Below are 12,656 nucleotides of genomic sequence, written 5' to 3'. Positions count from 1 at the left end.
TTACCAACTTGAGGCTAATCTTTTACCACCATCCCCAACTTCCCACCCTCTGGATTATTTCAAAGTAAATCCCAGATATCATATAAGTTTATGTATTAATAGTTCAAGATTCATCTCTAAAAGATATAGACTCTTACTATACTTTTGCATGCCTCAAATTTGTCATAACAAGAGAATTTGGGAAACTGAATGAAATTGAAAATAGGACAGAAGAAAATAACCAGAATAACATATTGTGAGACAAATAAAGAAGAAAAAATATTGAATAAAGGGTAAGGAAAAAAGAGATAAAGTGAGAAGGCATAACACATGTATAATCAGAATCCAAGAAGAAGAAGAGAAAAAAATGGTACAGAAGAAAATTTTGAAAAGATAGTTGCTAAGAATTTTGTAAAACTAACAAAAAAACGTTGTCACAGATTCAAGCTCTATGAATTCCATGAAGGACAAATATAAGGAAAACCACAACTAGGTACACCATAGGAAAACTGCTGAATTCCAAAGATAAAAAGAAAATAATAAAATCAGCCAGATACAGAAGATAGTTTACTGTCCAATGAACAATGATTATACTGACTTTTCAATAGAATTGGTGGCAGCATCAGGAAATGAAATATTTTAAAAATTCTAAAAGAAGAAAACGACTAACTTCCAACCTAGAAAATACCTTTCAAAAATGAAGGTGAAAATATTCTTCAAGAATTAAAGTGAAATAACAACTTTTTCAGATAAACAAAAACTGAGATAATTTATCACTAACAGATTAGAGGAATACTAAAGGGTGATTTTCAGGAAGAAGGAAATTGATTCAAGATCGAAGTTGGGAGATGCAGAAAGGAATTAAAATGATAAATATTGGTGTAAAACTAAATGAATATTGAATAATAATGTCTTGAGGAGTTTAAAATATAGAAAGTTTAAAATAATGTTTTGAGGAGTTATAAAATATAAAATACAGGAAAACAATAACATGTAAACCAGGAGGTAAAGTCTTGCATTGTCCAGGAAGGCAGTGTAAGTACCAAGTCACATTGAACTTCAATAAGTCAAAAATCCATGTTGTAATCTCCAAGGTAACCACTAAAAGAATGGCAAAGACAACTAAATCCAATTACTTCTCTAGACCACATTTCCAGCATATAAGAATTATGGACTAGAGGAACAAGTTAAATGCACATGAGAAAAGGATCTTCAAAACCAGAATATGAGATATTCCATGATGAAACTGGTCTGGCTTCTTCAAAAGCTCAATATCATGAAAAAAACAGTAGAGAACTGTTCTATATGAGAAGAGACTAAGGAGACATAACCAAATACAAAGCATAAAACTTGATTAAATCCTAGTTTGAAATAGATGATAGATAGATAGATAGATAGATAGATAGATAGATTGATTGATTCAAACCAAAGACATTAGTTTATAGCCAATACTCATTTAGCTATAAAAATATTTGGGGAAATTTCAATATTAACTAATTATTAGATGTTAGGGAATTACTGGATTTTTTTACAGTCATGACAATGATATTACAGTTATCTGGGATATTATTACTATTATTAGAGGCATGCTGAGCATTTAGGTGTGAAATGTCATGCTTGTCAATTTTCTCAAGAAAACTTGTTGAGATTTTGATTTGGATTAGTAAGGACTATGACACTCAAGGATTTAAGGATGTAGGAAAGTCCAAAAGAAACTTAAATAATGTTTTTGAAAGATGACTGACTGTGTTGTGGAGAATTAATTGGAGGAAGACAAGAGTGGTTGTGGGGGGACAGTTAGGAGATTGTTGAAATAGTCTAGGAGAGATATGATGGCAGCTTATGAGATGGAGGCAGAGAATAAAAGAGAAATGGATGCATCCAAGAAATATTTTGAAGATAAATTTGATAGGACTTTGGTGGGTTTTATATGAGGGCAAAGATGAAAGATGCCTAGGTTTCTGATTTGGACAAGTGGACAAAAGGTACATTGGAAGAGGATAAGGTTTGGGGGAAGAGACCATGAGTCTGTCTTTAGACATGTTTTGTTTGAAGTGCCTTTGAGATATCTAAGTATAGAAGGATAAACAATCATGGCTTTCAGAAAAAAAATCTGGACATATGAATTTGCAACACATCAGAGAATAAAATTAAAATGAGAAACCACTAAATTTCAGCCAAAAATTTTGAAAAGCTGTAACACCTGCTGCTCTTTGAAATGTGAGGTGGTTACAGCCTTTTGGAAAGCAATCTAACAGCATTTTTTTAAATCAAAAATACAAATATTCTTCCTCCCAGCAATCCTACCTGTGAGAACCTATCCCCTAGAAACAAAATCATCTGTGCAGAAGAGATCATGTATAAGAATATATATTGCAGATTTGTTCATATTAACAAAAAACTAGAAACACATTGTGGTATGCCTGTAAATTAGCTATTAAAATAAACACCATGGGACCATTAAAAATAATACTTAACAATTATTCCAGATGACTTGTAAGGATTTCTAGTAGGATCCTAATGGTATAAATAAAATATGCAAGAATATATGTTATATATATATTATAAGGTAATGTATATAGTCTTATTTTTATAAAACATAAAATTATTCCCCCTTCCCACCAAAGAACTTATTTTGTTGTTGTTAGTAGCATGGAGTGGATTCCAACTCCTAGCAACTCTGTGTACAGCAGAGCTGAACACTGCCTCCTCTTGGAGCCATCCTCTCACCCTCCAGCGCTATATCACGCGATGGCTCGGCTGCTATCCATAGGGTCTTCACGGCCGATTTTTCTTCAGAAGTGGGTGGCCCTTCTTCCTAGTCTTAGTCTGGAAGCTCCGCTGAAACCTGTCCACCATGGGTGACTCTGCTGGTATTTGAAATACCTGTGGCATAGCGTTCAGCATCACAGCAACATGCAGCCACCACAGTATGACAACCGGCAGGGGGGTGGTGTGGTTCCCTGACAGGGAAACAAACCCCGGCCCACCGAACCTTAATTAAGCACTACAAAAAAACCTATGTATGTATATAATTAGCAAACATTTGTGTGGTACTTACTGTGCTCCAGAGGCTCTTTACATGTTAATCATTCAATACTCACAATAACTTTCTGATGTCTATGTTATTATTCTCATCTTACAGCTAAGGAAAATGAGGCAGAGAGAGATTAAATAACTTGATCCATAGCACAAAGCTTACAAGATTTCCAAAGTCAGGCTCAGAAACCAAGCTGTTAAGCACCACATTGTCTTTCTATATTTACATATACATGTGTGTGTCTGTATATGATTATGCGAGCAGAGAGAAAAATATGGAAGAATGCATACTGGGAGAATGACATACGTCGGGGGAATGGGAAGCTGCTGATTTTTGGATGGCGGAGGTGAAGAGAGGGAGATAAAACCGGGGTGAGGGGAGGAGAAAACAAAATCAGTATCTCCAGACCGAGCGGTCATTCCTGGACTAACCAGGTGATGACTCGGGAGGGAGTTGTTCGGCTGCGGAATTCTCGGGAAATATGCATCAACCTTGGAAACGTGTAGCAAGTAGGACGCCGGCTGGGCAGCACAAACCATAGAGATGAATATTCCTAGAGGGGCGTGGCGACACTTCCGAGATGTCGGCTGGTCCCAGGAGATGGGGTTTTCTGGGCTTCCGGGTGAGTGGGGCCTGGGATCGCATCCGGGGCCCGGTGGCGGCGGGAGTCGTCCAGCCGCGGCTTGGGGTCGCACCAGGCCGACTCTGGACCGAGTGTGAGAAACCACCCCACCCCCTTTCCAATCCTGGGTGCCGTGAGGTGGTCTGGAGTGACCCCTGACGAGGGAGACTGGGCTTTGTGCCTGGATCCGACCCCGGGTTGTGACCCCCACCGCGTCCGCCTCGGCGACTGAATCAGGCTCCTCTTCTCCAGAAATTTCATAGAAGCAGAGGACTCCTGAGTGTAAGAGGGGTGGCTTTTTTGGAATCTGGTGGGTCCTTGACACAGAAAACGGAACTTTACTCCAATCCTTGGGGTCAGAAGTGTTTTCAAAATCAGATTTTGAAGGATTTTTTAAAAACTTTATGGTACGTATATGGTATATTGAATGAATAACATCCCAGGAGTCTGGGGCAGCCTCATACTCAAACATTAATATTTCTTTAACAAAATATGAATAATCACTCTAAAACCATAAATAGCTTCATGTCATTTCAAGCCAAGCTTTGCTACAAAATGAATTTATGTCACTTTGAATATTGCCATCAGATGACTTATGAAAATACCCTTGGTTTTCAGAGCTTTGGAGGATTTCAAAATTGTGGAAAAGGGATTCTGGACCTGTTCTATTTAATGTTTTTGCTGCCTTATTTCTCAAATCATGTTTGTTTATTTATCACACAGTATAAAGCAAACAGTTCCTGAACAAGTTTTGAGAAGGTCTTACAGTTAATGCCTTTTGTTAGTCATTCGTTTTCTCAACAGGTAGTTCTTGACTTACTATGTACCAGGCACTCTCTTGGTACTGGGAATAGTGCGGTGTACAGAATAGATAAAGCCCCTTCTCCTATGGCATTTATAGTATTGTGAGAGTAAGAAACAAAAAGCAAGTAAACATATTGTCAGGCGGTGATGAGTGTTACAAAGAAAAATATAGTAGGGTAAGAGGGTGGATAGCAATAGAAGAACTATTTTATATAGCATGGGCTAGAAATGTCTCTTTGAGGAAATGATGTTTGAGCTTACTTTAATAAAATGAGGGAACATCCCATGCTAATATCTGGGTAAGAGCATTCTAAGAAGGTGTGAAGGCCCTCAGATAGAACGCATTTGACATGTCTAAAATAGAAAAGGGTTTAATTGGAGTAGAGTGAGCACAGGAAAGATTGGTAGGAAAAAAATTACTCTTTTCATTTCTAAAATAGTCATATAAATTTCCATTACCAAGAACGTCAGATCCTCAAATCATCTACATCACTGTTAGCAAAATTTCAAAAACCTTTTCTGTTGTGCTTAAAGTGGTATAGGCAGCCTTTAATAGTACATGTAGATTTTTTATTAACTGATGGTAATTTTTCATCTTAATACTTTCTATATTTTGTCAAAGGGAGTCTCCCTGGAGTATCGACCCATCTGCAGAGACCCCTCTCCTGAGAGAAAATGGCTACAGGTCTTATCATCCAGAATGGAGAAGAACAGGAGGGACCGTTGAGAGTAAAGGTGGAGGAAGATAACTTTTTTGTACAAGAAATTGACTTGCAGCAGAACAGCCAGTCCAGCCAGGAGGTCTTTCGCCAACACTTTAGATGGTTCTGCTACCAGGAGACACCTGGACCCAGGGAAGCTTTAAGCCAACTCTGGGAACTTTGCCATAAGTGGTTGAGACCAGAGAATCATACCAAGGAGCAGATCCTGGAGCTGCTGGTGTTGGAGCAGTTCCTGTCCATCCTGCCCGAGGAGCTCCAGTCTTGGGTGCAGGAGCATCATCCATTGAATGGAGATGAGGCTGTGTCTTTGCTGGAGGATTTGGAGAGAGAACTTGATGATCCAGGATTTCAGGTGGGAAGAGGAGGCATGTTCTGTGATGGCATAGTACAGCATTTAATGGTTAGGTCAGTAGGAAAGCAGTGAGAGCAACATTACTGAGCTTTTATCGCTATCAGGCTTCATTGCTTCTGTCAGTTCCTTTTTGTGTCTTATCTCTCTTAATCCCATTGAGTCCTTTTTGCCTGTCCTATCTCCATGGGAGATGTTTGAGGTTTTAGCTGTAGTTCTCACAGCAGTTTCCTCTCAAGCCCAATGGTCCCTAATTGTCTCCAGGGCACATCCCACGCAGGTGGACAGGAAGTACTCTGGAAGGAAGTGATCTCTCTCGGAGCTGCACAACAGTCATCAAGGTATCAGCTCCAGCACAGGGAGACCCTGCTCAAGCATGACTCTCTGGAACCCCATTCCCTACAAGAGAGAGGTGAGAAGGAAGAGGAGTCATCTCTGGAAAGGTGGGTTAGGGTAGGGGGCTCCTGCTTGGCCAATCAAAGCCATCCTTTACAGCATAATCATTAGTGTTTCTAACTCAGACTTGCCCCTAAAATCCTCCCTGGCTTATCTACTCTCTCTTTACAAAGTGCAACCTTTATTCGTGGCCTTTTAAGCTAAAGATTTCTATTCTATTTGTTTTCCTATACACATCTTTGCTTTTCATTAAATTATTAAATTATCACATCATTCTGTTGCTTTTTATATCACCTCTCTTTTACAATGACCTCTTAAATGTCTTCTTTGTCCTACCTTTAAGTTTTCTCTAGCCATCAATGATAAAGTCACTGTTTAAACCTTTCACTTTGACTACATTGCTCCTATGTTCTTCCACATTGAATTATTTTCTCTTTTCATGTCACTACCTTCCCCTACTTGTCACTCCAGGCTAGGATGGGTACACCTTTTCCTTTCCACATTCTCTGCGTGTCAAATGTGCTTTCGATTTACAAAGCATCCCCCTTTTTACATCCTGATCCCCTTCAGAATCTGTCTCCAGAAAATAGCAATAAAGTGACTAGGAAAGCGAAGAAATCAGTCCTTTTCCAGTATTTCCTGTGAGTTCAGGTGGAATCTCCATTTTTTTCATTGAGATATAATTGACATAACATTATATTAGTTTCAGGTGTACAACATAATGATTTGATATTTGTATATGTTGAGAAATCACCACAATAAGTCTAGTTAACATCCATTACCACATATAGTTACAATTTTTTTTTTCTTGTAATGAGAACTTTTAAGATCTATTCTTTTATCAACTTTCAAATGTACAATACAGTGTTGTTAACTATAGTCACCATGCTGTACATTACATCCCTGTGACGACTTATTTTATAACTGGAAGTTTGTAGCTTTTGACCCCCTTCACCCATTTCACCCACCCCCTACTCCCTGCCTCTGGCAACCACTGGAATCTTCATTTTAATTATCTTGATGGGACATTTAACTTATCTCCTTCAGGTTAGATTTCACTAAAAATGTATTTTTTATTGTGTTTGTAAAGGATTATTGACCGTAGTTTATGTAAAGGAATTCTTGGTTTAGACCAAATCTGCAAGCAATGTGCTGTTTGGGGGAAGATTAAGACAAAGAGTTTTCTTTCCGAGCAATACATTAAATACACTTTTGCCTTTCTGCTACAATTGAATTTGAATGCAATTTAAAGTACTTTTTATACACTTAGACTTTTTCTAAGGCTTTAACGATTTGTGCCCTTTTTGGTGGTAAAGATTGTTCCCAATCTCAGTAGGTATTACATAGGTTATTTATTCCTGGTATATGTCTATTTTACCTTTCCTTTCTAGCATTTTCCTTCCTTACTTGAGCTGAAAAGATATTTATTGATCATTGGGAGAGCATGACTGAAAAAGAGGTAAATGATCCCTTAGGAGTTTAGTATTTCATCAGTTCAAAAAGGTGACATTTCTATTCTGTTTACTTTTACATATGTTTAAAATTTTCCATAATAAAAAGTTTAAAAAGAAAGTGACATTTGAATGATCCATTTCTTATTTTAGAAAGTGAGACCAAGCCTGAGACTGGGAAGTTGGGTCCAAACCAGAAAGTATCCAAAGGAATGGCATCACAGAAGATGATACTCAACAGAATCTGCAGATGCAGCACCATTTTCCGGGGTACTCATTTTGGAGACCTTCGTGAATGCAAGGACAGGTTGGGAAGGCATCAAGGAAATTCAGAGGAAGGAAAAGAACACAGATGTGATCAGTGTGGGAAGAGCTTCATGCACAGCCTCAGTCTTATTGGACATCAGAGAATCCACACAGGGGAAAAACCCTTTCAGTGTAAAGAGTGTGGGAGAGCCTTCAGTCAAAACACAACCCTGTTTAAACACCTCATAATTCACACTGGTGAGAAACCGTATCAGTGTAATCAGTGTGGTAAAAGTTTTAGTCGAGGCTCAGTCCTTATTAAACATCAGAGAAATCACACTGGGGAGGAACCTTTTGAGTGCTGTGAATGTGGTAAAACCTTCAGTAACAGCACAGGATTTGCTCAGCATCAGAGATATCACACTTTAATAAAATGTTACCAGTGCAGTGATTGTGGGAAGGCTTTCAGGGACAATTCCAACCTCACTAAACATCAGCGAATTCACACAGGAGAAAAACCCTACGAATGTGATGAATGCGGAAAAGCCTTCAGTGGAAGTTCTGACCTTACTAGACATCACAGAATTCACACTGGGGAGAAGCCCTATGAATGTGATGAGTGTGGGAAGGCCTTCCGTCTGAGCTCACATCTCACTGAACACCAGAGAATCCACAGCAAAGAAAAACTCTATATGTGTAGTAAGTGCAGAAGATCTTTCAGAGGTCAGGTCTCTTTCAACATAAAAAAAAACACAACTAATCAAAATCACATTGCTTTAAGTATTATAGTAAAAATGTTAAGCAGCATTTATTCCTTGCAGAATTCAGAGAAGCCACGTGAGCACTCTCAATATCTGTCAACATCTCAATTTCCTCTGACATCAAAGTACCCACAGACTAGATTCTTCCTTTTTCAGAGTAAGCTAAGTCAGATTTTCTATTTCTAGGCTTCAGGCCTGGCTAATTAAAAATGTAAAGCTTCAGAATGGCTGGTCTCATCCTATTCACAATTAAATCAAATTTAGAAAAAAATGCATACCCACAACCCAGAGTTGAAAGTACCATAACATATCTTAAGTGAAGAGTTAAAGGTTTAGGCATTGCTTTTCTTCCTCACTTTTTCTTCCTTTGCTTTATATATGTGTGGTGATCAACACCTTAGTAACTTATTATTATGTTGCTTTAAAAGGGAGTTGACATGAGATGAGTAAAGAGAACTAGGTTCTAGTATTCACTACACCACTGCGTGGCAAGTGACCTTAGTCAAGTTGCCCACACATTCTAGGCCTTAGATTCTCCATCTGTGAACTATGGGATTAGAATATGTAATCTCTCGAAGGTCCCTTCCAGCTCCACAGTTAAATGATTTTTGTGAATGCCATCAAGCCTTTATATTTAATTCCTTAGCCTGACATTCAAGAGCCTGCTCCACAAATGTGTCCAATATTTCCAGTGTTATTTTCCTTTACTGTCCTACAGGAGCTCCATGCTCCTATTATACAGGTCTCACTTTCCCCAGGCACCCCAGGTACACTCAAGCTTCCATGTCTTTGTCTTCCATTCTTCCCCCTTCACACCCTGAGTGCCCACTTTATCTTTGTTGTTTCCCCAACTAAATTTTATGTATGTTTTACTGTAACCCCATTTAAAATAAACAAGCTTTCTGAGTGCTGAACCTCCTAGAGGTTGCGTACCAGTATTGCTAATGTGTCACTTAAAAATAGGCTTGGGGGGGCCAGCCCTGTGGTGTAGTGGTTAAGTTCACGTACTCCACTTCGGCAGCCCAGGGTTTGCAGGTTCGGATCCTGGGCACGGACCTACACACCACTAATCAAGCCATGCTATGGCAGGTGTCCCGCATATAAAGTAGAGGAAGATGGGCACGGGTGTTAGCCCAGGGCCAATCTTCCTCAGCAAAAAGAGGAGGATTGGCAATGGATGTTAGCATAGGGCTAATCTTCCTCACCAAAAAAAAAAAAAAAATACCACTGACCCTGTTGGGTACCTACCCTTAAAAGCTCTGGAAGGTTTTCCTGTGTGCTTTCAGTTAACTTTGTAACAATTGGGTTTACCTTCTAAAATATTGCTCCTTGGGGAAGAGAAGGACAATCTCTTTCTGGAATACTGGGAAAAAACTGGTGCTCAAAGAGGCATTGGTCACCTTACCTAAGAAAAAGGCTGTGATGCTGATCCAGCAGACACCAGACTGCAATGGGAGTCAGAGGAAACTCCTTTCCAATGGTACTCTATAAATTCCTGATGCAACTGTGCACTACATATCCAGGTAGGATGGTCCTAGGAGGAAGTGCTCCTTGTTTAGGTACCTTTATTTTATGTTAGTGCAGAGAAAAATAAAATGGGTTGGATCTGGAGGGTAAAAATAAAATGGTTTGGACCTGAAGAGGGTGGAGAGTGATTCAAATCAAAAGATATCCTAGAAATGTCACTGGATTAGAAGATAGGTAGCAGGGCTCAAAGCAGGGAAAGCCATTAGTGGACAAGAGTATATCTTAGGATGGGTAGACTAGGTAAACCAGAGAAATACTCTCCCTTGGCATGCCTCCTACATAAAAGTTGATTTTTTTCATTCAGAATGACAACGAAGGTATTGGATGTCATTTCTGTGGAGTCTGATATATTACTATCTGTTAATAATAGAGATATCATTTTGATATGTGAGCCAGTGTACTTATAAGTGGACAGACCTCGAATTCCCCCCAGGTTTCTAAGGGAGAGCTTAAACCTCCAAACATGACAACCCTGAAGGGTAATCAAGCTATGGACACTTAAGACTCTGGGACGACATTGTGGTATTTTGGACATTATAATTTACTGAATGTTTGGTGAATCACCTAATGCAATGCCATTCTTGCCTGTTCTTTCTTACCTTTTTTCTGCACTTTTTCTCCCTTCTATTCTCTTTTTTCTTTTATCTCTTGGGAATCTCACTTCCCTTTTTTTTCTATTTACATTACTTCTATCAACATAGACATCATTTCCTTCTAATTATCTGCTCTCCCTCCAAACTTGTGTTTCTTAAATATCAGTATTCGGGGGGAGGAGCAGAGATAGTGGGTTCAATCAGAGATGATGAGATCACATTTAAGAAAAAAAAGGAGAAGAAAACCCAATATAGGGAGTCAAGGTACAAACACCCTATATCAGAATTTATGATCAGGTGCTGGTGACAAAGATCTGAAAAATACACAAGATGTATTCCTCTCATGTAAAAGAAGTCTAAAGGTAGATAGTTTAGGGTTGTTGCTTTTACTTCATGGAATCATCAGGGATCTGGGTCCCTTTCACCTTGTCACCATCCTCCACATGCCACTTTTTTTCCCATGGCTGCTGAAGCACAAGCCATCAATTCTGCATTCCAGTCAGCAGGAAGGGCAAAAACGGGACTTCCAGATAAGTCAGCATCTTTCATGGAGCCATCTCAGAATACACACATTTCTTCTAATACCTAATTAGCAAAAATTCAGTCACATAATGACCACACTCAGCTGCGAGAGTAGCTGAGAAATGTAATCTTTATACCAGGTGCCAGTGCACATAGATAAAAATTGGAGTTCTGTTGTCTAATAAAAAGGAGAAAATACTTATTTAGTAACCAAACAATAGCCCCAAATAAAGGCATGGCATTTTGAGTTCTAAAGTGCAGGTACCAACTCTTAATAAATGTATGCTGAAAGATCAATAAACAGATGAATGAATGAATGAATGAATGATAAAAGGGTGCAAGGAACAAAATTAGAACCAGGAGATACAGTGGTGTTCTAGTGGATGTTAAGAGGGGAGGAATAGAGCAAGAGAAGGAAAAGAGGAAAGTGGGGAATGAGAATCGATGAGACTCGTGAGTTGGAGGATCCTTAAACTCACCAACCTTCCTTCAGTAATAAGAATATTAAAAAGCCTTGTGAAAAAAATAGTTTAAATCCATTTTTAAATGGTTATCGAAGGATTAAAAAAAATTCTTCTAGAATCCTACTTTCCTAATTTAAGAATTATTTTCATTTCTTTACATTGTCTATTTAGAGAGATTGATAGACATAAAGAGATAGCTAATTTTACATAATTTTTATTAAGTGTATTTAGAATTTTTCTGCTCTGTTCTACTTTTATCAAACACCCTTATTTAAAAAAAATACACTCCATATTTCTATATATCATAGTTATCACTGTATGGTTTGTATAATAATTTTAGGTCACTTTAGCCTTTAAAATATATATAGAGAGAGCCACCTCTATCTCTATTTGAGATACATGTCACATAAGGTATAATAGCTGAGTAAGAGGATTATCATACATATATATTTAAGCATCACTAACAACTGCATTTTTGTCTAATGGACACTGTGTTAAACTTACAACCAAAGAAATGGCCCCTTTAAGACCCATATGTGAGGATCCCTAGTGAACTGATCACTCAGAGCCAAGGGAGCTGGCTGATCAGGAAACCTGGGTTTGAGTCCTGGTTCTGCTGACCTACGCAACACACTTCAATGCTCTGAACCTTGGTTTCTTCAACTGTAAAATGGTCTGAATTTTAAAAAATCTTTTTATTGAAATATAATATACATATATAAATGAGTACACAAATCATAGGTGTACAGCTAAATGAAATTCACAAAGTGAAACTACCTACATCACCACCACCAAAGTCAAGAAGTATAACATTACCAGGTCCCCAGAAGACCCCACTTGTGCTCCTCCCAAACTATTCCTTTCTTCCTGTTTTGACTTCTAACAACAGATATTAGTTTTCCCTGTTTGAACTTTACATAAATGGAATCATGCAGTGTGTATCTTTTGGTGTCTAGCTTCTTTCATTCACTATTATGTTTGTGAAATTTATCACTGTGGTTTGTAGCCGTAGTTCTTTCATTTTCATTGTTGCCTAGTTTTCCGTTGTATGAATAAGCTTCAATTTTTGTATCCATCCTACTGTTAATGGATATGTGGGTTTTTTCCAGTTTAAAGCTATCACCAAAAAATGCTGCTACGACATGTCTTTAGATGCAAACATATATATATTTCTGATGGC

The 12,656-nt window shown here is 38.3% G+C and overlaps 1 protein-coding gene across 1 annotated transcript; it reads left to right on the top strand.

Annotated features, from left to right (window-relative positions):
• Positions 1-3,662: 3,662 nt before the first annotated feature.
• Positions 3,663-8,527, top strand: LOC147915562 (zinc finger and SCAN domain-containing protein 23-like). The gene is given in 5 exon segments (XM_087438202.1): positions 3,663-4,048; positions 5,068-5,519; positions 5,781-5,928; positions 7,517-8,326; positions 8,329-8,527. Coding segments are annotated over 4 exon segments (1,398 nt in total). The 5' UTR covers positions 3,663-4,048; positions 5,068-5,120; the 3' UTR covers positions 8,370-8,527.
• Positions 8,528-12,656: the final 4,129 nt, after the last annotated feature.

Source organism: Ceratotherium simum, chromosome 13 (genome assembly GCF_057802395.1).
Source record: "Ceratotherium simum simum isolate JZ-2026a chromosome 13, ASM5780239v1, whole genome shotgun sequence".
NCBI lineage: Eukaryota > Metazoa > Chordata > Mammalia > Perissodactyla > Rhinocerotidae > Ceratotherium > Ceratotherium simum.
The sequence above is the reverse complement of the archived record's forward strand: the minus strand, read 5'-3'. Positions and strand labels throughout refer to the sequence as shown.